Genomic DNA, 26,554 nt, shown 5'->3' on the forward strand with positions numbered 1-26,554 from the left:
TGAAATCTTCCCAACTATGCTAAAAGCTCTAGCCTGAATATTATATGCGAGCAAAAGTACTAATTAAAAGCACTAGCATCTTAGAAGAATTTCTTTAAATCCAAGATTTTAAAATTCCCACTCTGGCTAGCTCTAATGAAGCTCAAAACAAAATACAAAGGTTGGTACTAATAGCCCATCCTCCTAAGGGTAGAATTATTTTTCTTGCTAGACTTATAGCAATGTTAATAAAAGAAATCTCTCAAGAAATTTTATAATGCCATCTAACTTTTCAAATTTGTAACTTAAAGGGGAAAAAACAAAAAACTAAAAATTTTTACTACAACACAAAGGGGATTCATGAAGGAACAAAGAAAAAGCTAGCTAGGCTGACACAAACTCTCTGAAAGAGAATTTAAGGTATTTGTATAACCTAATTATCTTTAACTGTCTATTATTATTATTTGTTTGGGGGAGGGGGAACAGTAGGAAAATTAAGGTTGAAGAATAAAAAATAATTACCTCTTTCTTAGATGTTCTGCTTCCCCTTTCTCTATAGTGAGCAGAAAATAAAGAAGACTGTAGCAACAAGAAGCCAGAAATGGCAGCAGAGTCTCACTAACTACACAAGTATGATCCAGGAGCTTACAGATAACACCGAAAACACAGCCAGCCGTGCTGTCAGGAATTACAGTCAACCCAACCTAAGCAGAGAAAAACGAGATTAATTACCTCTTCAAAACAGACCTGCTCCTCCAAATAAAACCAAAACCTGTTAATTCACGATTAACTTTACATCATTTCTACTGAAAACTAATACATACCTAACATATGCCACCTGCCACACCTTAAGGTCCTATTTTCCTTTGAGAATTTAATCCCTAAATTAAATGACTTTGAAAACACACAAACGCAAGAAGTGCTATTAACACAAACCACTGCCTCGCCTTCATGACAAAATCTTCTAAATTTTCTATAAAATGTCTATTGCTGGTTAGAAATAACTATTTAAAGGGATTATTTCATGGACTCAAAGAAAATCTGAATACCAACAATCATACTTAAAAATTTTTAAATTATTCAGGCTGGAAAACTTGCATGTGGCACCACTCCTATGCCAGGTAATTAAATGTATAAATAGTTCATTTCAAAACTAGCCTTCCTCTGCACTTTGATTTAGTCATTCAGACATGAATAAACATACCTCTACCAGAGTCAGTAAAAGATATTACTATAGTTAACATCTGACTGCTTCACTGCCAGGAAACCCAGGAAGGGTCATTAGGGTTAGCTAATTCATCTAGAATGTACTGTATGCATTGTCATTAAGGTAGAGTCTAACTTGTAACTGTATATATACATGGTTTCAATCTCCTGGAGACTACTGCTGGGTAATGATTTTAAAAAGTCTGCAAACTTTGATGTCTTAACCTCCTCCACAGGCTGTGTGAAAATAGTGGCCAAGACTGACTGGCATATTGATCTTTTACTAGAATAATGAATGTAGTCAAAGGAGAGTCTAATTCTCTGGAGTGGAGGTAGGGAAAAAAAAAGTGGGCATTGTTGATGACACAGGGATAAGGACTGGAAGTTTGACAGCAGGGAGAAAGTACTAGGAATTCAAAGCAGTACTCTCTTCCAACTCAAGGGAAGTAACATTTTAAGAGAAAAAGGAGTCTGGATGTGCCTGTATTTTATCCAAACAAGTGTGTTTCTCAAAGATATAATTTGGGAGCCCTGCTTTGTACTGTAATACATTACAATAGAAAGCCAAAGATAAGAGTGTAAACACTGGAGAAAGTTAAAAGCAACTACACAGGTATATCTAATGTGAATTTAATACCAATGGAAATGAGACATCCAATATCAAATAACAGGTCAGTCTCAGGGTTGAGTCTACAGCTGCCGGTGACCACACCTTGTGCCGGGTTAGATGATGTGCCTACTTTGGACCCCAAACCTTCTAGGTGGAACCCAGACTTCAGTCTAGATGTTGAATTCTCAATACACTGAGGCCAAGCACATGCGAATTACAGAAGTTGGAAAGGATGTGAAGTTTAATTTTCAGGTCCCTTGTTTCACTGATTTAGAAAAGTGAGGTCCTAAGAAGAGACTTTTCCCAAGGTCACTCAGAATTAAATTAATAACAGCCAGGAAAAATACCAAGATTCCTCAGTTCTTGCCAATGCATCATGCTGCAAGAGACTATGGTATCATTAAGCTTAGAATTCCAGACATGTTCTTTCTGGGGCTGTGGAAAACTCTATTCTAACCAATGCATCTTGTGTTCGTTCTTAAGAGAAAAAGTTTAAGGATACTTACCAAATGCTTACTGATGGCACTTTGCAGGATGTCAAAGTTCTGACTTCGGGCAGGAATAACCAATAAACTGTGAAAAACTGCCTGTCAGAAAAGGAGAAAACCACTAACCAAATCAGAACATTTTAGGTCAGAAACAAGTTAAACAGATTCTTTTTTTTGAGACAGAGTTTCACTCTGTCACCCAGGCTGGAGTGCAGTGATGCAGTCTTAGCTCACTGCAACCCCCGTGACCTGGCTCAAGCAATCCTCTGGCCTCAGCCTCCCTAGTAGTTGGGACTACAGGTGCACACCACCATGCCTGGCTAATTTTTGTATTCTTAGCAGAGATGGGGTTCCACCATTTTGCCCAGGCTTGTCTTAAACTCCTGGATTCAAGCAACCCACCTACCTCGAGACTCCCAAAGTGCTAGGATCACAGGTGTGAGCCACTGTGCCCAGCAATAGATTCTTTTAATACCTACTTGCTCTACATATTAATAGGAAACACATAACAAATTACTTTGAAGATACAAATGTCAAAGATCAAACAGACCTTATATATGGCCTAATTTTCCAAATAATTCATCTACTAATCATATGTTGAATACTGAGCTAGCCCCTATTAGATGCCATGCACAGGAATAAAAGAATGAGAAACCTTCTCTTCTTTCTCATATTCCTCAAGTGGCTTACAATCTACCAACATGGAGACCATACAGTAAGTCCTCTACTTAACAACTTCAGCAGGTTCTCAGAAACTATGACTTTAAGCAAAATAATGTATAATGCAATCATTTTTTCCCCCCAATCAACATTATTAAGAAACGTTTTTCAGCCAGGCCTGGTGGCTCATGACTGTAATTCTAGCACTTTGGGAGGCCAAGGTGGAAGGACTGCTTGAGCCCAGGAGTTTGAAACCAGCCTGGGCAACACAGTGGTACCTCATCTAGAAAAAAAAAAAGTTGGCCAGATGTGGTAGCATGTGCTTGTGGTACCAGCTACTCGGGAGGTTGGGACAGGAGGATTGCCTGAGCCCAGGAGGTTGAGGCTGCAGTAAGCCATAATGGTGACACTGCACTGTAGCCTGGATGACAGAGTGAGACACTGTCTCCAAAAAATAAGTGTTATTCAAGGACCTGCCGTGTATGCCATTTCTGTTTCCTAAACAACCTACTGAGGATATTAAGTGAGGGCATACTGTATTTCTATTGAGTGCTACGACAGAAAGATCTGAGTGATATGAACAAAGGGCTAACAAAAGCTTTTTTTGCCCACCTGATAGACAAATGTATCACAGAAAAATATTTATAACCCAGAAAATACAAATATCCTGTTCAATTTAATCATAACACTGCCTCCTATTCTCTAAAGGTAAAAAAGCAATCTGCACAAAAAGTAGAGAGAAGTAAAACCCCTAGTATTTTTAATTTCCTAAGTTCTCAGAAAAACAAGAAGAGTCAAGAACAGTTACTAAGTCCTTCACAGATATCAGTCACAGCACAAACTCCAGAATCTGATACAGTATACTACCAAAAATTAAATATGTAAAAACATCACATGAAAAAAACAAGAATGGTGGAAAGAAGAATATCACTCTAGGGAGAGATCAGTCAGTTAAGTTCAAGAGAGTTGTCATCTAGCCCTGAAAAATCAAGCCTTTTTATACTTGTTATTTACAGATTTGAGAGTGGGGGGGGGGGGGATCAACAGATCTATACATTATTTCTCTGTAAAATATCTTGTAGATATTACCCAGATATTTTACTTGGTAACTTTTTCTTTTATACCTATAAGTAACAATGAGAAAAAACTCATTTCCAAGGCCATCTTCCTACTCCAAAGCAAACATGGTGAATACTTTTATTAATCCAAACCACATTTGAAAAGTGCACATTCAATAATGACCACTTCATCACTTCCCTTCTGCCTCCCCTTGCCGCCCTAAACAATTCAGTTCTAAAGCCAATGGCTGGAGCCAAACTAGGTAAACTTTGGCACTGGATTTGGTGGGAGTGCTGAGATGGCCCAGAGTAGACAGCCCAAAAGAACCGGAGCCCAAATGGAGTGAGATGAGAGAGGTGGCAGCAAAGGAAGACTAATTACAGACAGAGAAGCTGATCAAGTAAAATATATTAAGTATAACTGGAGCCAGGTTTCTATCAGAGAAAACAGGTACAAAAAAGAAACAGGATATAACTAGAATAAACTCTGTGGTGTTGAATGACTACTTTATGTCTAATAAGAGGATACGGGAGAAGCAACACCCAACAGCAATAAGCACACCTAAATTCCACGTGTTGGTTTCTAAATACCATTCTCCACTGTTTTTTGCAGAAAACTGGTCTGCCATAACTACTCTAATATAATCTCCTCTTTCACAAATAGGAGACTACCTGAACTCTCCCCAAGTATCATACCAAGAAAGTTACATGTGCTACATAAGTTACATAACCGTAACTTATGTTACATAACCGTAAGAAGCTGAGCTTTCCCTGAGAATTTACAAGTCACCATACAGACCCTGAGAGATAAAAGCAAGCTGAAAACCTAAAATAAACGTAAGATTTCAAGACCTATAAGTAAACACAGTACCAGGCACTATGGGTAATAAAAAGAGGATGTCATTGGCATGACCCTAGCATTGTGACCGAACAAAGCCATGAGAGAAATAAGTTAAATATCTATAAAAGATATACGCCCGAGATAGGAAGAACATGAAGAGAATTCAAAATAAAATGAATATGTCAAGTGAATAAATTAATTGGTATACCAACAACAACAAAAGATTAGGTTGCAACTTGAACCTAGAGACTACCCTGTTGAGAACATTGTCAAAACTGGCTAACAAAAAATAAAATTAGCCAGGAGAGAATATTACTTCATGAAAAAATGAAACCAAAATTACTTAGGATGACATAATTTTGCATTCTCACTGGACAAGCACCTTTCAATGTTAAGAAATAGTGGCCGGGCACGGTGGCTCATGCCTGTAATCCCAGCACTTTGGGAGACCAAGGCAGGTGGATCACCTGAGATCAGAAGTTCAAGACCAGCCTGGTCAACATGGTGAAACCCCATCTCTACTAAATATACAAAAATTAGCCGGGCATGGTGGCAGGCACCTGTAATCCCAGCTACTCGGGAGGCTAAGGCAGGAGAATCGCTTGAACCTGGGAGGCAGAGGTTGTAGTGAGCAGAGATTGTGCCATTGCTCGCCAGCCTGGGCAACAAGAGTGAAACGTCAGCCTGGGCAACAAGAGTGAAACGTGGTCAAAAAAAAAAAGAAATTTAAGAAATAAAGAATAGGGTCAGGCACAGTGGGTCACACCTGTAATTCCAGCACTTTGGGAGGCCAAGGCAGGCGGATCACTTGAGGTCAGGAGTTCAAGACCAGCCTGGCCTACATGGTGAAACCCCGTCTCTACTAAAAATACAAAAATTAGCCAGGTATGGTGGCGCATACCTGTAATCCCAGCTACCCAAGAGGCTGAGGCAAGACAATCGCTTGAACCCAGGAGGCGGAGGTTGGCAGTGAGCTGAGACTATGCCACTGCACTCCAGCTTGGGCGACAGAGTGAAACTGTGTTTCCAAAAAAAAAGAGAGAGAGAGAGAGACACACATAGATATGTAGCCTTCTTTTCTCTGCTGTGTCCCTGTATGGTTTTGGTATCGTGATACTGGTGTAACAGAATGAATTAAGGAGAATTCCCTCTTCCCTCCTTGATTTTTGGAAACAATTTCAGAAGAATGGGTATTAGTTCTTCTTTGTACATTTGGCAGAATTCAGCTGTGAATCCAGCTGGTTCTGGGCTTTTCGTTCTTTGGAGTTTTTTTTTTTTTTTTGAGACAGAGTCTCGCTCTGTCACCCAGGCTGGAGTGCAGTGGCATGATCTAGGCTCACTGCAACCTCCACCTCCTGGGTTCAAGCAATTCTCCTGTCTCAGCCTCCTGGGTAGCGGGGACTACAGATGCATGCCACCACCCCTGGCTAACTTTTGTATATTTAGTAGAGACAGGGTTTCACCGTATTGGTCAGGCTGGTCTTGAACTCATGACCTCGTGATCCTCCTACCTCAGCCTCCCAAAGTGCTGGGATTACAGGCATGAGCCACTGCGCCAGGCCTGGAGATTTTTTTATTACCAGTTTAACCATACTACTCATTATTGGTCTGTTTAGATTTTCTGTTTCATCCTGGTTCAACCTTGGGGAGTTATATGTTTCCAGGAATTTATCCATTTCCTCTAGGCTTTCCAGTCTGTAGGTGTATAGTTGTTTGTAATAGTCTCTGTGGTATCAGTTGTTATGTCTCCTTTTCATTTCTCTTTTTGTCTATTTGGATCTTCACTATTCTTCCTTAGTCTAGCTACTGGCTATCAATCTTATCTTTTTGAAGAACCAACTCTGCATTTTGTTGACCCTTTGTATTGTTTTTTGATCTTTATTTCATTTAGTTCTGCTCTAATCTTTGTTATTTCTTGTCTTCTGCTAATTTGGGGCTTGGTTTGTTCTTACTTTTCTAGTTCCTTGAGGTGCAACGTTAGGTTGTTGATTAGTAATCTTTCTCCTTTTTTGATGTAGACATTTAATGCTATAAATTTCCCTCTCAGCACTGCTTTTCCTGTATCTCATGGGTTTTAGTATGATTTGTTTCCATTTTCAATTGTTCCTAAAATGTTTTGAATTTCTATTTTACTTTCTTCAGTGACTCAATAATTGCTCAAGAGCACGTCATCGTTCAGGTGTATGTTGTTTAATTTTGCAATACATCAATGCAAAATGATGTATTTGCATCATTTGTAAAGTTCCTCTTAGTACTGATTTCTTATTTTATTCCACTGTGGTCTGAGAAGATACTTGGTATGATTTTGATTTTTTAAAATTTGTTGGGACTTGTTGTGACCTACCATATGGTCTATCTGGGAGATAGATAGTGATGATGAGAAGAATGTATATTCTGCAGTTTGTTGAGTAGAATGTTCTATAAATGTCTGTAAGGTCCACTTAGTCTAAAGTTCAACTTAAGTCCAATGTTTCTTTGTATTTTCTTTCTCAATGATCTAATGCTGAGAGTGGGATGTTAAAGCACCCCACTATTATTGTATTGCTATGTATTTCTTCCTTTAGGTCTAGTAATACTTATGGAATCTGGATGCTCTGGTGTTGGGTGCATATATATTTAGAATTGTTATATCCTCTTGCTGAATTGTTCCGTTCATCATTACATAATGATTTTCTTTGTATTTTTTAAACCTGTTTTTGATTTGAAGTCTGTTTTACCTGTAAAAGTATAGCTACTCCTGCTCACTTTTGGTTTGTTTGTATGAGTATCTTTTACCACCTCTCTAATCCCAACTTTCAGCCAATAAAGTACTTTTTGGCTTTCAGGGTTTTTTTTGTTTTTTCCTTTCAGCACTTTGATTATGCCATCCCATTCTCTTTTGGCCTGTAAGGTTTCTGCTAAAAAATCTGCTGTTAGTCTGACGGGATTTTCTTTATAAATGACTAGACACTATTCTCTTGCTGATTTTAGAATTCTCTCTTTCATTTTGACTTTAGACAGTCTGATTATAATATGTCACAATGAAGTCCTTTCTGCAATGTATTCTCCTGAGGACTGCTGGGCCTTCTGTATCTGGACGTCTAAATCTCCTAGTAGGCTTGGAAAGTTTTCATCAATTACTTTGTTGGCTAGGTTTTCTAAACTTTAAATCTTTCTTCCCCTTGGAAATACCAATAATTCATAAGCTTAGTCACTTTACATAAGTCCCAAATGTCTTGAAGGCTTTGTTCATTCTTTTATTCCCTTATGAACACAGACATAAAATTCCTCCACAAGATACTTGCAAATCAAATCTAAAAGCACATCAAAGATAATATACCATGATGCAGGTTTCTATCTCAGGGGTGCAAGAATGGTTCAATATACACATATCAATAAATGTGATACATCACATAAACAGAATTAAGGACAAAAACCATATGATCATTCCAAAAGACACAAAAAATGCATTTGATAAAATTCAGCATCCCTTCATGATAAAAACCCTCAACAAACTAGGCATAGAAGAAACATGCTCAAAATAATAAAGGCCATCCATATATGACAAACCCATAGCCAACATCACACTGAATGAGGAGAAGTTGGAAAGATTTCTTGTAAGAAATGGAATGAGACAAGGATGCCCACTTTCATCATCCTATTCAACATAGTACGGGACGTCCTAGCCACAGCAATCAGGCAAGAGAAAAAAAAGACATCCAAATTGGAAAAGAGGAAGCTGAATTATCCCTGTTTGCTGATGTGATTATTTTTTAAGAGATGGAGTCTCGCTCTGTTGCCTCAACTGGAGTGCAGGTGCACAGTCATAGTTCACTGCATCCTCAAACTCCTGGGCTCCAGCTATCCTACTGCCCCAACCTTCCAAGTAGCTAGTACTACAGGTGCATGCCACCATATCCAACTAGATGGTATAATCTTATATCTAGAAATGAATTCACGATGTAAGATCAACATACAAAAGTCAGTACATTTCTATATACCAATAACTAGTTGAGAACAAAATCAAGAAGGCAATCCCACTTATAATAGCTACAAAAAAAAAAAACAAAAAAAAAACCTAGGAATATATTTAACCAAGGAGGTAAAAGAGCTCTACAAAGAGAACTAGAAAACACTGATGAAATAAAATGTAGATGACACAAACAAATGGAAAAACATTCAATGTTCAGATAGGAAGACTGACATCGTTAAAATGACAACACTACCCAAATTAATCTTTAGATTAAATGAAACGGCTGTCAAAATACCAATGTCATTTTTCACAAAATCAGAAAAAAACCATCCTAAAATTAATATGGAACCAAAACAAGAGGCTGAATAGCCAAAGCAATACTAAGTAAAAAGAGCAAAGCTAGAAGTATCACATTCCCTGTGATACTTTACATTACCTGTAAGGCTGTGGTAAACATGACAACATGGTACTGGTATAAAAACAGATGCATAGATAAAGGGAACAGAATAGAGAACCCAAAAATAATGGCACATATTTATAACCAACTCAGCTTTGACAAAGTCAACAAGAACTACACTGCAGATAGGACAACTTTTACAATAAATGGTGCTGGGAAAATTGGAATGTCATGCAGAAAAATGAAACTGGATCTCTCTTACAATATACAAAAATCAACTCGAGATGGATTAAACACTTAAATGTAGGACGTGAAACTATAAAAATACTAAGAATCTACAGAAAACTCTTCTGGACATTGATCTAGACAAATAACTCATAACTAAGAGCCCAAAAGCACAAGCAACAAAAACAACAATAGACAAATAGGACTTCATTACACTAAAAAATTTCTACACAGAAAAGTAATTACCTAAGCAAACAGAAAACCTGCAGAATGGGAGAAAATACAGGCAAACCATGCATCCAACAGGAGACTAACACCAAAAATTTACAATACAAGGAACTCAAGCAACAACAAAAAATCAAATAACCCCGTTAAAAAGTAGACAAAGGATATGAATGAGTATTTTTCAAGATGACAAATTGGCCAAAAAGGCACACATGAAAAAATGTTCAACACATTAATCATCAGAGAAATACAAATTAAAACCACAAAGAGATATCATCTTATACCAGTCAGAATGGCTATTAAGAAGACAAAAAAAAAAGATATTGGTGAGGATGCAGAACTTACACACTGTTGGTGAGAATGTCAATTAGTACAACCTTTGGAAATCAGTATAAAGATTTCTCGAATAACTGAAAACAGAACTATCACTGGATCCAGCACTCCCACTACCAAGTATGTATCCAAAGGAAAAGAAATAATTACATCAAAAAGATACCTATGTTTATTGGACTATTCACAATTCACAATAGCAAATATATGGAATTGACCTAAATGTACACCAACATATGCGTGGATAAAGAAAATGTGATATTTACACACAATGAAATACTATTTAGCCATAGAAAAGAATAAAATCATGCCTTCTGCAGCAATATGAATGTAACTGAAGGCCATTATCTTAAGTGAAACAAGTCAGACACAGACAAGTGGCGCATATTCTTGCTTGTAAGTGGGAGCTAAAAATAATGTCTACTCATGGACATAGAGTGTGAAATGACAGACAATAGAGACTCAAAAAAGTGAATGGGTGGGAGTGGGGTGAATGACAGGAGATTACTTAATGGGTACACTGTACGTTGTTGGGTGATACTCTCAGATACCTGATTCACCACTGTATAGTCTTATGCATGTAACAAAACTGCATTTGTACTCCTAAATTTACACACACACACAAAAGAATAAAAATAAACTTAAAAACTTAGAAATGAAACAAATCTTTAGTATTAATGTTTGTGATATTGTTTGTGTATTTAATGTTAAGTATTTGTAACATTTAAGACAATTTTGCCTATTAGGGCAAAAGATCAGCCTTATAATTCCAATTTAAAACATGTCAGCAGCTGGGCATGATGCCATATGCCTACAGCCCCAGCTACTCAGAAGGCTGAGGCAGGAGGATCACTTGAGCCCAGGAATTCAAAGCCAGACTGGGCAAAATAGCAAGATCTCTTAAAAAGAAAACACCAGGCTGGGAGCAGTGGCTCACGCCTGTAATCTCAGCACTTTGGGAGGCCAAGATGGGAGGATCACCTGAGGTCAGGAGTTCAAGACCAGCCTGACCAACATGGCAAAACCGTCTCTACTAAAAATACAAAAAAATTAGCCGGGAGTAGTGGCAGGCGCCTGTAATCCCAGCTACTCAGGAGGCTAAGGCAGGAGAATCGCTTAAACCTGAGAGACAGAGGTTGCAGTGAGCCAAGACAGCACCAATGCACTCCAGCCCGGGTGACAAGAGCGAGACTCCATCTCAAGAAAACCAATAACACCAAACCCCAAAACAGTAACAAAAAACTTCTTAAAGTCGGTAGTTAATTAATTTAGACTTGTGGTTTTAATTTCAAGTTTCATTAAGTAGTACTAAAACATAAGATTTCCCATATTTGTATCTTTAATTTATTAGATATTTCTAAGATTTACTTCAACTATTTGTGAAGGTTTGTCAGAAAACTGAAGTATTGGACAAATACTATTACGGTTATTTAAGAAAATAAAAAAAAAAAATTAGGTTGGTAAAAGGAATAAAATTAAATTAAAGTCCTCTTTTAAATGTTTAAATTTACTTAAAAAATGACTTCTAGGCCGGGTGCGGTGGCCCATGCCTGTAATCCCAGCACTTTGGGAGGCCGAGGCTGGTGGATCACCTGAGGTCAGGAGTTCAAGACCAGCCTGGCCAACATGGTGAAACCCCGTCTCTACTAAAAATACAAAAAATTAGCCGAGTGCGGTGGCACCTGCCTGTAATCCCAGCTACTTGGGAGGCTGAGGCAGGAGAATCACTTAAACCTGGGAGGCAGAGGTTGCAGTGAGCAGAGCTTGCACCATTGCACTCTAACCTGGGCGACAAGAGCGAAACTCTGTCTCAAAAAAATAAAACAAAATAAAATAAAAAATAAGACTTGTAAACCAAACTTCAAAACTTAAAGAATTTGGGTTTTAAATTTAATTTTAATAAGCTACATAGTAATTCTTAAAATCAAAGGAACTGGTGAATAATCTACCATTTAAAAAGCCACCTTCACGGATACCAATTCTTACTTAAGTCTTATCCTTCAAAACCTCAAATTCTTACTCTTTCATAATGCTTTCCTCTTTTAAAAAGATGGATCTATCATTCAAATTGCTGATTTGTTCTGTTTTAGTGGCATAATTTATAAAGAATGTTTCCCTTTTCAAACTTACTTCTCCCATCCAAGATTATAAGCACTTTAAACAAGTATCTTTGAAAAGATCTCATACAAGGCAACTCATATATAGTAACTATTGCTGGTTGATGAACTGAATTTTAATAATTATCAGTTTCTTTTTAAATGAATTATTACCTCTGTTACATCCCAGTGGTGTAAAAATTGATCCAAATCTGTAAGGTAGAGAAGCACAGGGGAAAGCTGTGTCTGGATGACATGAGGAACTCCTCGAAGGCTCTGAAGCCAAGTCAACTCCTCTTTCGAAAACCCTAATTCAGGTAACAAAGAAAGCCAATTTGGAAAAAAAAAAAAAAAAAAAAAAAAAAGAACAGTGACTTTTTTAAAAAACAGATGACATATGCCTTCAAGTGAACATTCTTTAAGCTACCTTGTTTTCTCTGAGCTTCTGCATTTCATGCTATATTTTGAAAAATAAAATGCTAGCAATGAAGACAGTTAAGTTCATATAATTATATAAAAGATGTGATCAGACCCAATCTATAATACACCAAGAAACAGGTTTTACCACTTCTACTAGGGTTTTGACACTTTTACTTAGAGTGAAAGGCATAATCTTTCCAACTAATGATAGGTTTAAAAAAGCAAATGAGCAAGTAAAAGCAATAATATACTCCTACATATGTATCAAATGCTTTAGGTTCTTAGATAATAGCCCTTCAAATGTTTTAAAACTACTCTATTCCCCTAAGTGTTTTTACTTTGACAATATGTGTATAGTTCATTCAACAATTTCTAGTTCCCCTTACCACCTCTCTTGCACTTGGCCTGACCTACACAAACAACCTGCCAAAGTCACTCCTGAAAGGTAGTTCTCAGAATGATCAGAATACCACTGATGTGGCCCAACCCTATCTACCTTAATGTTCAAATCACTATACTTCTGTAAGCACAACCTAAAGAGGCATCATCTAGTTTGATAGCCATGTCATAGTACTGGCTCCCAATGAGCTTTCTAAAATCACTAAAAACTTTTTGACAACTACTATTATTAAAACACACAGCCTCCCCCACCTCAAATGTATACATTCATAAATATACCGTAAACGTATAGGAGCTTACATTTATCTTCTGAAATATTTATCTTGCTAGATTCAGCATAGTATTGGATCTGTCAAGTTCTTTTTGGATTCTGACACTATATTAACTCTCCTAATTTCAAGTCTTCAGAAAATTTCAAAGAATCCTATCATTATCCAAGTATAAAATGAAAATATTCAAATAATACATTTAAAATAATAGTAGTAGTACATCAAACTTAAAAATACAATAACATGACATTCAAATAATGCTCAGGGTTTTGATACTCATACTATAAGAGATTTAAAGACAAATCATCCATCCTCCTGCCTCAGGAGCCTAACAGTGTATGTAGGTTAGAAATATTCTTTCGATTTCCAGTTACTAGTTATAAAAATCACTCCAAGATAGAATATTTACCATCTTCAAAACTGAACCAAACTGATAAAATGGCAAATCTTAGAAGGAGAATTGTGATTCATATTAGGTTTTTTCTTTTTTAATCTGGCAAGTGAATGTGGTTACCTGTAAGTGTGGAAAATAAGAAGCTGAAATAGTCTACATCACTCATCAACCAGTCTTTAGCTGAATACTTCCACCCAGAAAATGATGATCTATAAAAAACAAAGGGAGAACTATTACCAGAAGTGACCAACTTGACAGACTTGTCAAAGGTAGCACAGTGTATAACCATTTTTCTTTACTGAAAACAAGTTTGATTTAGTAGCTTAAAATAAAACTCATAGTATGCCTTGTATTAATTTCATATCCAAGGGCTCAAGCACCATAGTAGGAAAGTTTGAAATTCAAACATATTAATACAAACTTTCATTAAAAAGCATACTTGATCAACATATATAGTACAACAGAAAATTTCCATCCCATTTGAAAATCAGACTCCAAGGAGCCAAGATGAAGTTTTGCTTTTCAGTAGCAGGTTCAGCTGCTATGTATTTACTATTTGATTTTTATAGTCTTACCCTCAGCAAATGAGTTATGTTTAAACAAGCTTCAGCTTCCTATATAACTAAGCAAAAGTACCTTAATTAGGCAAAGAAATCTTTAAAGCCACTATAAGGCAACTATGTGTTCTTATTCTTAGTAAAGTTGTAACTAGGTCTATTTCACAATAGTGCAGCTAAGGTATTGGCAGAGGACTCAAAAGGAATAGCTAAATGTAAAGGAGCTTCTCATTAAATGAGGATTATCTGGTTCCTCCTATGAGATCAGTTTCTAGTGTCTCCTTTAAAAATTCCCTTCAAAGTAAGGCTAGGAAGAAAACAGATGTCAATCATGGGTATTGCAAAAAGGCTGAGAATAATCAGACAAACTGATACTAAAAATTTTTATCACAGACATCTGAATAAATATCAAACAAAATTAGGAACTTCTAATTCACCTGTAAGTACTTAGTAATTTTTTTTTTTACTGTTATAATAATTGCATTTATATTTATTTTTATATATATTATTTGGGGGATGGAGTTTCACTCTTGTTGCCAGGCTGGAGTGCAATGGCATGATCTCAGCTCAATGCAACCTCTACCTCCTGGGTTCAAACATTTCTCCTGCTTCAGCCTCCTGAGTAGCTGGGATTATAGGCGTGCACCAAGACACCCGGCTAATTTTTGTATTTTCAGTAGAGACGGGGTTTCGCCATGTCGACCAGGCTGGTCTCAAACCCTTGACCTCAGGTGATCTGCCCACCTCGGTCTCCCAGAGTTCTGGGATTACAGGTGTGAGCCACTGCACCCGGCCTTATTAATATTCTTAAGGAGGGGACAGGCATAAAATAATGAAAACACTCTTCTTGAGTGTCATTCCCAGGTGATAAGCAAAGGTCTATGGGGACAATAGCACATGCTAAGGGGGTTATAAAAAGCACAGATGCTCAACAGAACAAGTACAAAGTAGTGGTTGGAAAACAAACTATTATCTTCTTGAACTCAATGAAAACAGGAAGCAATTGTGCCATCCAGTGGCCAAAAGGGGCAACAAATTTATTTAACAGCCTATTTAAAATTCCGACCCTGTGAAAAGTGATAAATAATAAGCAATGTATCACACTGTCTTTAAAACAATGAAAACCATATATACTTTCCAAGCCTGAACACTTCTGTGAGTAAAAGAGGGTGCTGGCGCTGATTATGCTGGGCCAAAAGGAGTAAAATGGAACTGTTCCTGGCAGACCAGGTCATATGTTCACCCTATTTAAAACCCAAGCCAAACTTCTTGGTGCAAACCAATTTCTCCTTCCTCAGAGATTTTATCTAACACCACAGAGCATCTTTCCATATTTATGCTTCCTGTTCCCCCAATCTGGCTATAAATAAACTGGGGTAGAGGGGTAGGAACTGAGAAAAGGCCACTGGATATTATTATGAAACACCACAAGTAGAATGGTATGAGGAAAACATCAGATTCTAAAAAAACTATAACTGGTTGGTAAAAAGGTAGAGAGAGCAATTCTAAACACATTTTTTAAAAGCTGAGAGAAAATAAACATGAATGATTTCTAGCTGATGGGTTTTTAACACATGGAATCCTTGCTTAGGTGGTACATGTCCTGCCATTAGACAAATGCTTTACTAGAGACAGCAAGGTATCAGAACTACAAAGATTGAGCTAAACTTGATCTCACAGACCAATTAGTGTGACAAGATAAAAATCAGAAATGAGTAAAGGAGTACTGCAGAAAAATCAATCTGGCAACAGTGTACAGGATGCATAGGACTGAGAAGCAACATTGTAAGAGTATAAGTGGGAAATAATTTAAAAGTTGACTATTTTATAGTCATGGTCAAGAAGAGGAGCTATTTTGAATAAAAAACTAAAGATATGAAGTAACCCAACATATGTCTGAATGAACTAACCGTCAGTCTTTTTTATTTTTAATTTTTTTTTTAAAGATGCAGTCTCCCTCTGTCACCCAGAGTAGAGTGCAGCGGCACAATCTCAGCTCACTACAACCTCCGCCTCCTGGGTTCAAGCAATTCTCCTGCCTCAGCCTCCTGAGTAGCTGGGGTTACATGCGTGAGCAGCCATGCCCAGCTAATTTTTGTATTTTTAATAGAGACGGGGTTTCACCACGTTGGCCAGGCTGGTCTCAAACTCCTGACCTCAAGTGATCTGCCTGCCTCAGCCTCTCATAGTGCTGAGATTTACAGGTGTGAGCCACTGCGCCCAGCTAGTCTTATTATGACCCTATGAAAAGTGATAAAATGATGGTGCTATGGGCTCAAGAAGGCTGAAAAGTCCTAATTTTGTATTCTTTTTAAAAAGGGACTACTTTAGATGGGAATAATACACCTACATAGAGAGAAGTCTACTAATGGACTCTGTATAAATACTAAAAAGCAAAATTTAATTTGGTAGACTTTTAACTACAATGAAAATAGTTTAAATAAGAGTCTGTATTATCAGTATTTGTAAAATTAATATGTTTTCCCAATTCTCGCCACTCATCGCCACAAAAAGATAAAAACAAAAAAAAACCCCAAGATTTTTAAAAAATCCTTGACAAAAGTTATTAAACATAAGTGAACAGATATTGATGAAGACATTAAATGCATCTTCCAAGGAGAATCAATTTCAAGAAACATTCAAGGGGTGATTGAACGGAACTGAATGTAAGTTATATCTAAGGAACAGAGTGCCCTCTACTGGAAGTCAAATAAAAAACAAGCTCTTAAGTTATGGAAAAAATAAAAAAAAAATTAACCTTTAAAAGGCCTAGCATTTTGCTTACACAAAACAAAGTGCAGTTTTTTAATATCTAAAAAGAAAAAACATGGGAAGCTAATCAATATTTAAAATTCTTAAAAAATATGTCCAGGCCCCTCTAATGTGCGTATATAAGGAAGAAATAAACCTAAAACTTTTAAATACAAACAATATTTTATTTATATGTTTTGCTCTCTGTTTTGGTAAAAGGCAAGTTTATTGTCAGTTATGAAGCACACTTCCAGTGACCAGAGTCAAATATCTGTCCTATACTGGTATGAAGAAAGTCTACTAAGAATAAGGTACTCTTACCTACCTGAGGTAGGGGATCTTTGTAAGAAAACTTTTCAGCTACAGCCTAGATTTCTATTTCTGCCTAAAACCACATCAGACCCTTCCCACAACCAGTAATACTGCTGAATACTAAAATACTATGACTGAAGATATATACATGAGGATACTTGCAACACAAGCAATATAAAACCTTTCAGAGTTTCAGAGTAAAATGGCACAGCCACTATGGAAAATGGCATGTAGTGCTAGCTACTTTGGAGGCCAAGGAGGGAGGATCTCTTGAGCCCAAGAGTTCAAAGCTGCAGTGAGCTATGATCATGCCACTTGCACTCCAATCTGGGCAACAGAGTGAGAACTTGTCTCTTGAAATATTAAAACTTTTTTTTTTTTTTTTTTTTTGAGACAGAGTCTCACTCTGTTGCCCAGGCTGGAGTATAGTGGCGCCATCTTGACTCACTGCAACCTCCACCTCCCGGGTTCAAGCAATTCTCCTGCCTCAGCCTCCTGAGTAGCTGGGACTATAGGCACGCACCATCATGCCCAGCTAATTTTTGTATTTATAGCAGAGATGGGGTTTCACCATGCTGGCCAGGCTGGTCTTGAACTCCTGTCCTCGTGATCCACCCGCCTCGGCCTCCCAAAGTGCTGGGATTACAGGCATGAGGCACTACGCCTGGCAAAACTTTTCAAAAAAGGTTAAAATGGTAAATTTTATGTTATGTTTATTATACCACCAGGAAAAAAAAAGTGAGAGATTACACGTGATTCCTGGTCTCAGTCCACAAGCTTGTTTAATTCATCAGCTACATTAAATTCTGAGCTCTCTGAAGAAAAGGTGTATATTGCAATTCCATAACAACAAAGGTTTGAAGTACGACACCCTCACCTACCAATAACGCCCTTGCTACACACACTTTTGATAATTCTATTTCAACTCTTATTCCAACCTATCTATAAAAGTCATTAAACAAGTAACTTCAAACAGTCTTACTCTTGTGAACTTACTCTACCTAGTGATATAAATAGTTTTAATTGTTGCATTAAGAGTAAATGAAGGTAGTGTATGCAACTTCAAAAGCCTTCCATAATTCACAAATTACCAGTAAAAGGGGAAAAAGATTATACACTTAAAATACAGCTCACTTGAGCATGCTACCTCATGTGCAGTATCCCGATAAGCATGGCAGCCAAACTTGAACTGAGTCTTCCCATAATACAGCAACGACTTAACCGAGAAAGCAAATCAGCAGGCAGACTGGGTAGGAAATATACAAGCTGAACCAAACGCTGCTGAGAGTCTGCAGGGAGAACCACCACAGCACCTTCTTGTGGATCTAGTGAGGTGGATAGACATATTAAAAGGAACTATAAAAGACATGCAAACCAGAGATTAATAAAGTAGATCAATTACTTCCATTGAATTATGGGCTAACATGTTATGCTGAATTTTATGAATATCGATTACATACAAGCATAATATTAATATCATAAAACGCATATGTATGGCTTGTTAAGCTACTGCATAAAATAAAACACCAAACCTAATTTAAAGATTTAATATACAAGTGTCTTGTTAGAAATAAAAACTTTCAGGGGGGTAATAAGGAAAAGAGATTGAGTGCAAAGTAAACAAGCAATTTTGCTAAACAGTGACAATTACATCAACCTGACTTAAAGCAAAAGACTTTGTTTGCTGTGTGTATACATATACCTACAGATATATGACCAATATTGAAAAATACATATTTAAAACTATAACCCACAAAAGGTGGAAACCACTCAAATGTTCATCACTAGACCAATGGATAAATACCAGTGACATATCCATACAACAACATACTACTCAACAATAAAAAGGAATAAAGTATTGATACTTGTTACAACATGGACAAATCTTGAAAATATTATGCTAAGTGAAACAAGCCAGACACAAAAGGCCCCATGTTATGTAATTCCACTTATAAAAAATATCTATGATAGGCAAATCCATATAGACAGAAAGTAGATGAGTGATTTCCAGGGGCTGGAAGAAGGAAGGAATAAGGATGCACTTCCAATCAGTACAAGTTTCTTTCTGGGGTGATAAAAATGTTTTAGAATTAGACAGTGGTAATAGCTGCACAACCTTAGGAATATATTTTTTAAAATTCATTGAACTGTACCTGTAAAATGGTGAATTTTATAGTATGTGAATTATATTTCAATAAATAATTATATGCATACATACATCCCAGTTATGTTTGAATAATTTTGCTTAAAATATTAGTTAAGTCAGTCCCAGATGAATAAAGAATATATGAAAATCATACAATATTCATTATGATTAAATAAGTAATAAAGATATGTCTTGCCATCAGAGTTTCAAAGGAATTTTTTTTTTTTTTTTTTTTTTTCAGACAGAGTCTTGCTCTGTCACCCAGGCTGGAGTGCAGTGGTGCAATCTCGGCTCACTGCAAGCTCCACCTCCTGGGTTCACGCCATTCTCCTGCCTCAGCCTCCCGAGCAGCTGGGACTACAGGCGCCTGCCACCACGCCCGGCTAATTTTTTGTATGTTTAGTAGAGACGGGGTTTCACTGTGTTAGCCAGGATGGTCTCGATCTCCTGACTTCGTGATCCACCTGCCTCAGCCTCCCAAAGTGCTAAGGATTACAGGCGTGAGCCACCGTGCCCGGCCTCAAAGGAATTTTTAAGTATCAGAACAGTTTTGAATTTATGAATAGCAAGTGGTTTGAAAGACAATTTAAGAATGCAATAAGCATCAACAATCATTAACCTTCTATAGTCTAATAAATATTGAAAATGAATTTATTGTCTGATGTTTTGTTTTGGCAATTTAACCATGGTATTACTAATTTAGACTAAGGGAAAGGCAAAACTACAGAGCTCCCCTTAAAAGTTTACTTTGTATATCAGGGTGGACCAATGACTACCTACACCATTAAACAAATGAACTCTTACCATAAATTCGGAGGGCAGTAGCTTGTAAACTTTTTAGTAATTCTTTATTTGCTCGTGCTGCAGCGGTATGAATGATATCGATAAGCTGTGTAGAGAGCTCAGGATTTCGGGAGCCAAGATGAGCAAGTTGCAATGGTAAGCCAGCCAGCCAACGGGATAACACTTTACTACGGTATCTTAGAAAGGCCAAAGAAGAATAAAACGTAATTCTCAAAGACAAGGGAAATAAATTTAAACCAAAAAAAATTTTTTTAAACTTAAATATATCACAAAGTGACTAGTTATGTATCAATAATACCACATTTATTCATTTAAACGTTTGAGAACCTACAAGATGCCAGCATCATTTTCCAAGGCTTTACCCACTAAATTAATGTTAACTGGGGCAGTATCTAAATTGTATTTTTATTTTGAAGGATAAAGACACTTAACTATTTATCCTAATTGGTGTTATTACACATTAACAAATGTACACATTCACCATAAGTTGCTCCCATACAAAATGGCTTCAAACTTGTGCTATTTTTATTTCCTTAGAATACTTGCTGGAGTGCAAATGTCTTGAATAACAGTGAACATTTTCACTAGGCCTCCTGAAAGGTTGGTAATTCTATCATGGACTTTGCTGTCAAGACAGACGTGAACTTAAGTCTCAGCTCTGCTATACATTAGCTACGTAATACTCACCAATTTATTTATTTTCTGCTTCCTTCTGTAAAATGGAAGCTAACAGTATCCACCTCACAGTAGCAGTATGAAGATTATTGAGATTATGTAAAGTACCTGGCTTAAAGTAAATACCAGAATACGTTGCAACAACTACCTATATATGTTGAGGTATCCCAAATCTGTATCTTCCTCTCAAACATTTCTGATTATGCCAAATAAACCTCAAACTCACCTTACTGAAAAATTCCGTAGTCCGCTCTTTTGTTGTCTCTCTCTGATAGCACTAAACTAAGCCAGAAACTTTCTCATCTTCTATTGCCCTCACTCTTATCCCATATGCCTCAATGTGTCACTAATGGCTAGAGATTCAACCTCCATAATTTTTATGGGAAGAGAAAGGGCTGAGGTTGTTCCAACTGTCCCTTAGCTATAAGTGGACAGGTAAAAATCCATGCCTAAGCAGTCTTTTATCTGTTCAGATATGGGTATAAAGTTTACTGGCACTATTATGTATGCATCTTTTAAAATTTTATGCCATTTCTTAAATGCAAACAAGTAGGGTTAAAAAGAATGAACTTCTCCAAAGATTTAATCTCTCTAAAATTATTTAAATACTTAAAGACTACAGAAAAACTCAGCAAGAGAAAAAGAAAGGAAAAATAACAAGATTTTACCTGAATCTACAAGATCTCAGTTCTTCTGTCTGATAGATTTTACTGAAAAACTTCAGTAACAAAGTCCGAACTGGAAGGATAAGGCCCCTCTGCTGATATAATGTATAAACTGCCTTAATAAGAGTCTCTGTGTCCTCTACAAACAGAAAGAAAACAACTTGCATATGAATCAAAAAATGTTTAACAGCCCCCAAATTCCTCTGAATGCACTGAAGTACTTTACTTCGTTCCTATGGCAAAGCCAATTTTAGCCATAAATTGACAACTACCATTGAAGTCCTATAGCAATGGCCTAATAAAAAAAGCCAAACCAATCAGTAGTTACAGTATAAATTTTCTTAACAACAAACCTAGGAATGACAAAATCCAGAATATTAGAAAGGCAATTTAGATGGGAACCAAATAGGAAAACTTTGTTTTAAAATCAAAGAATTAGTAAGTCACTCTAAAACTGACTTAATATAACTTAACCTCAAGGTAGAAAAAAGGTAAAGAGACAGGGAAGATTCATGCCATATCAATCAAGGGAAAAAGTTCTCAAGTTCTAGTCAAACTAGATCAGAAGAGGGTAGAAATCTTTATCAATCTGCTTCAGAGTGGACCTACCCACTTAGAGATACTCTGAGCCATAAACAATTTCAGTGTTCAAGTAGACAGTAGCTACCTTTTATGGCTTGAATAGAATTAGCCTGACTACATGGAATGTTTACAAGCCATCATTTCAAAGCTAGACCTTAAGATAGCACATGTAAGAGCTCCACTCTTAAATAAGGGCAAAGTAGCATCACCTACCTCTGTTTGGCTGTATTTGCATTAACCTCCAGGATACTCCCAGCAATCTGTTCAGTTGCTTACTATTTAGCCTAGAGCCATCTTCAAGGGTCTCTGTTACAAATTTCCTTATCATTTCTATCCAACTGCAATCCTTTTGCAAAGTTGAGGCATTTGCCAGGGAGACCATGATATCAGACAGTGTTAAATTCAGTAAGAGATGATCTATGTTATTGGAGAGAACTGTGCAATGCTTGATGCTAGAAACAAAGACACACACATCTATAAAGCATTATGTCTACCATGCCTGCTTCATTAGAATAGTTAAAATAATCTATCAGTGGAGTTTTAAAAAATTCCCTTCTAGAATTAATAGATGGCCAACAAGATAGGTGCACAGGCAAGACTTAGGCCACAGTTCTATAAATAAACCATTTCATTATGGAATCAGAGTTGTTAAGAAGGTACAGAGTGCATACAGCTCAATTCATTACTCAAGGTGCTATTCACGCAAAATATAAATGCCCTTATAATATTGCCTGGGAACTTGAAAAATAAGACTTAAAAACCCTGACACACCTGATTTAAGGCAGATACTTATATTTGGATGGAAATCACAGTAGATCTTGGCTCTGCTTTTAACTAATCTGACTTAAAAGAATCACTAGTCTTTCCTGGCCATAACTTTCTCACATGTGAAATAAGGCGACATACCCCAGTAAGCACTGATTTGAAACAATTTTATAATTCACATATTAATATCAGTTTATTCACTCTAGCCAAACAAAACACAATTTCAAAAAATCTAAAATAAAATATTTTAATAAAAACAAAATTTGCAACTTAGAACATACTCATTTCAGACTGTGGTATATTCAACAGCAGAGCTTATTTCTTTCATGTTTAGAAAAACATAAAGCTGGCTGGGCATGGTAGTCCATGCCTGTAATCCCAGTGTTTTGGGAGGATGAACTAGGAAGATTGCTTGAGGCCAAGAGTTGGAGACTAGCCTAGAAAACACAGTGAGACCCCATCTCTACAAAAAATGAAAGTAAAATTAAGGCCGGGCATGGGAGCTCACGCCCGTAATCTCAGCACTTTGGGAAGCCGAGGCGGGTGGATCACCTGAGGTCAGAAGTTCAAGACAACCCTGACCAGCATGGTTAAACTCTGTCTCTACTAAATACAAAAAAAAAATTAGCTGGGTGTGGTGGCACATGCCTGTAATCCCAGCTACTTGGGAGGCTGAGGCAGGAGAATCACTTGAACCCAGGAGGCAGAGGTTGCAGTGAGCCGAGATTGCGCCACTGCACTCCAGCCTGGGCAACAGGAGCGAAACTCCATCTCAAAAAAATAAATAAATAAAAATAAAATAAGCCAGGCATGCTGGCAAGTGCCTGTAGTCCTAGCTACTCAGGAGGCCAAGGCAGGAGCATCACTTAAGCCCAGGAGTTTGAGGTTACAGTGAGCTATGATCACACAACTGCACTCCCACTGGGGCAACAAAGAGAGACCCTATCACTAAAAAACAGAAAAGAAACATGTAAATTTGACTAAAGCCATAAACATCTCAAGCCAATCAATTTTAAAGGAAAAGATTAATCCTAGTTAGTCTTGAGCAAGGGCACAGTAGTGAGGAACCACAAATACATGAGAAGGGAAATAAAAGAAATCTGGCATTATCAAGCATCAAATGTAAGACCAGGAATGACAAATGAACCTGGAAAGGTAAAATGAAACCAGGTTACAAAGAGCCAGAGGCTAAAGACATCAAAATTAATTCTGTAAGCAAGGGAATAACATGGTTGCAAGCTTCTTTCAGAGACATGATTGTGTGGATACGAAAGGGAAAATGAGAGTTACAGCCTATAAACAAAGCAGCAGCACTCCAGGCAAAAGATGGCAAGTCCAAGAACCAGGGTCAATACTGGTATGAACTGGGAGAAGGAGAGCATTTACAAAGAAGAAAAATTAGCCAGATTTGAAATATGCTTAAATATATACAAATATATGAGTCTGAAGATGGTGGAGACAGGAGGAGTACTCATTAAGGGTTCTAACAGTAGTGACTAAATTCAGAGATGATGAAGAAAAAGGGGCAGAGAGATCTAGAAATTAATTCTACGTTGGATATGTTGAGCCTAAAGTATCATCATCAAATCCAGATGGAGATGGCCAACAGATAATTCAATGTACAAGTCTGACACTGGAAGAAGTCTGAGCTATTTAATAGAAATTACCCATATGACTGCTCCTAGCTGCAAAGAAAGCTGGGAAATCTGTTTTTTATTTTGTGTAGTGATACATTCAGATGAAAATTAGGAATCCTATCATTAAGAAAAGAGACAGTAAACACTGGGATAGACTTGCAACATTTCTTCCCCACAGGTAGAGCTTTGGAAAATTTACCCTACGTTAATTCATCTCAGGCAGCATAATCTATGACAATCCAGAAAGTCTCAACGGACACCTGCAAACTTGGGAGAGTTCCTTCTGCTCCTCCAATAACATATATAGAAATTTGAAAGACTAAATATACCAACCAACGATTCTAGGAGGAAGACAGATCTCTGATGAAACTTCAATTTCCAGTAAAGGTAGTATAGGTAATTATAATATTGCTGAAAATAGGCCGGGCGCGGTGGCTCACGCCTGTAATCCCAGCACTCTGGGAGGCCGAGGCAGGCGGATCACGAGGTCAGGAGATTGAGACCATCATGGCTAACACGGTGAAACCCCATCTCTACTAAAAATATAAAAAATTAGCCGGGCGCGTTGGCGGGCGCCTGTAGTCCCAGCTATTCGGGAGGCTGAGGCAGGAGAATAGTGTGAACCTGGGAGGTGGAGCTTGCAGTGAGCCGAGATCGCGCCACTGCACTCTGGCCTGGGCGACAGAACGATACTCCGTCTCAAAAAATAAAAGTAAATAAATAAATAAATAAATTGCTGAAAATAACTAGAAGTGCAAGATTCCAGCACTCAAAGTTTAGTCCTGAGGGCAACTGCCAGTTCCAAAGAAAAAAGCTGCAAAACTAAGGCAACCTTTTAGTGGCCCCACAAGAAAAGGAAGTCAAAAGGCAAAGCCTAGGGCCTACCAAGACATTCCTACCTTTTTTTTGAGACAAGAGTGTTGCTCTGTCGCCCAGGCTGGAGTGCAGTGGCATGATCCTCCCACCTCAGCCTCCCGGGTAGCTGGGATTACAGGAACATGCCACCACACCCAGCTAATTTTGTATTTTTAGTAGAGATGGGGCTTCACCATGTGGCCAGGCTGGCCTCGAACTCCTGACCTCAAGTGATCCACCCGCCTCGGCCTCCAAAAGGGCTGGGATTACAGGTGTGAGCCACTGTGCCCGGATAACATCCCTACCTTAAGCTTGGCCCTTAAAGGTTTCTCTCCAAGGAAAGTAAAAATAAGTCTTAAGATAAACCTGAATCCTAGCTCTGCATCATTCTAGCAGTTTAAGGAATAATTCTTCCTAAACTAATCTATAGATAGATTCAACACAATCCAAATCAAATTTCTAGCAAGCTATTTTGTAATTGTTGACAAACTGATTCTGAAGTCTATATGGAAAGGTCAAACACCCAGAATACCAAACATAAGACTAAAGCAAAACCAGCTGGGCATGGTGGCTCATGCCTGTAATCCCAACACTTGGGGAGGCCAAAGCAGGAGGATCCCTTGAGCCCAGTTCAAAATCAGCCTGGACAACGTAAGAGACCCCATCATAAAAAACAACAACAACAACAACAACAACAACAGCAAAACAAAACAAAAAAAAACACTAAAGCAAAACAAAGCTGGAAGACTCACACTCCCCATTTTCAAGACTCACAGTACAGCTACAATAAGCAAGACAAGATGGTATTGGTGAAACAATAAACATACATAAATTAATGGAACACAGTCCCAAAACAGACCCATGAAAATAGTCAACTGAACTTTGACAAATGAGCAAAGGAAATTTAATGGATAAAGTACAGTCTTTCCAATGAACGGTGATGGAACAACTGGAAAAAGAATTCTAGAATTTAAAAATAAATAATGAAAATTCAATGGACTTATGTTTGACTACAACTGAATATAACTAAAGAATTAAAAACTGGAAGAGATAAAGAAAAGATTAAAAAATAGGTGGAGGATTCAGTAAGTAGATGTAACATGCATTAAATTAGTCTTAAAAGGAAAGAAGAGAAATTGGCAAACGTTTAAAAGGTAATACGTTTTTCAGAACTGATGAAAAGACATTTCCTTCAAGATTCAAGATCTCAGTTAAGTCCACTGAATCCCAAGCAGAATAAACAGAAAAGAAAACCA

At 37.4% G+C, this 26,554-nt stretch overlaps 2 protein-coding genes across 7 annotated transcripts in view; one reads left to right on the forward strand and one right to left on the reverse strand.

Annotated features, from left to right (window-relative positions):
- Positions 1-1,365, forward strand: part of INVS (inversin) — a 216,004-nt gene extending 214,639 nt beyond the window's left edge. For 3 of the 4 annotated variants that reach the window (XR_009215061.1, XR_009215062.1, XR_009215064.1), the window contains one exon: positions 539-1,365. Coding sequence is in view for 1 of the 4 variants with exons in the window: in XM_032164681.2 (XP_032020572.1) it covers positions 539-552 (14 nt within the window). In the remaining 3 variants the exon portion in view is untranslated. The remainder of the gene's footprint in view (positions 1-538) is intronic. The other variant, XM_032164681.2, reaches the window with a different exon arrangement.
- Positions 1-26,554, reverse strand: part of TEX10 (testis expressed 10) — a 52,776-nt gene that overhangs the window by 5,932 nt on the left and 20,290 nt on the right. For 2 of the 3 annotated variants that reach the window (XM_032164684.2, XM_058444713.1), the window contains exons 6-13: positions 22,255-22,493; positions 21,463-21,598; positions 20,120-20,295; positions 18,317-18,494; positions 13,670-13,758; positions 12,242-12,375; positions 2,302-2,382; positions 502-683 (exon numbers count right to left, since the gene is read on the reverse strand). In XM_032164684.2, the coding sequence (XP_032020575.1) occupies positions 502-683; positions 2,302-2,382; positions 12,242-12,375; positions 13,670-13,758; positions 18,317-18,494; positions 20,120-20,295; positions 21,463-21,598; positions 22,255-22,493 (1,215 nt within the window). Of the gene's footprint in view, positions 1-501; positions 684-2,301; positions 2,383-12,241; positions 12,376-13,669; positions 13,759-18,316; positions 18,495-20,119; positions 20,296-21,462; positions 21,599-22,254; positions 22,494-26,554 lie in introns of those variants that run through there. The other variant, XM_058444714.1, reaches the window with a different exon arrangement.

The sequence above is a fragment of the Hylobates moloch genome, unplaced genomic scaffold (genome assembly GCF_009828535.3).
Source record: "Hylobates moloch isolate HMO894 unplaced genomic scaffold, HMol_V3 SCAFFOLD_10, whole genome shotgun sequence".
Lineage (NCBI taxonomy): Eukaryota > Metazoa > Chordata > Mammalia > Primates > Hylobatidae > Hylobates > Hylobates moloch.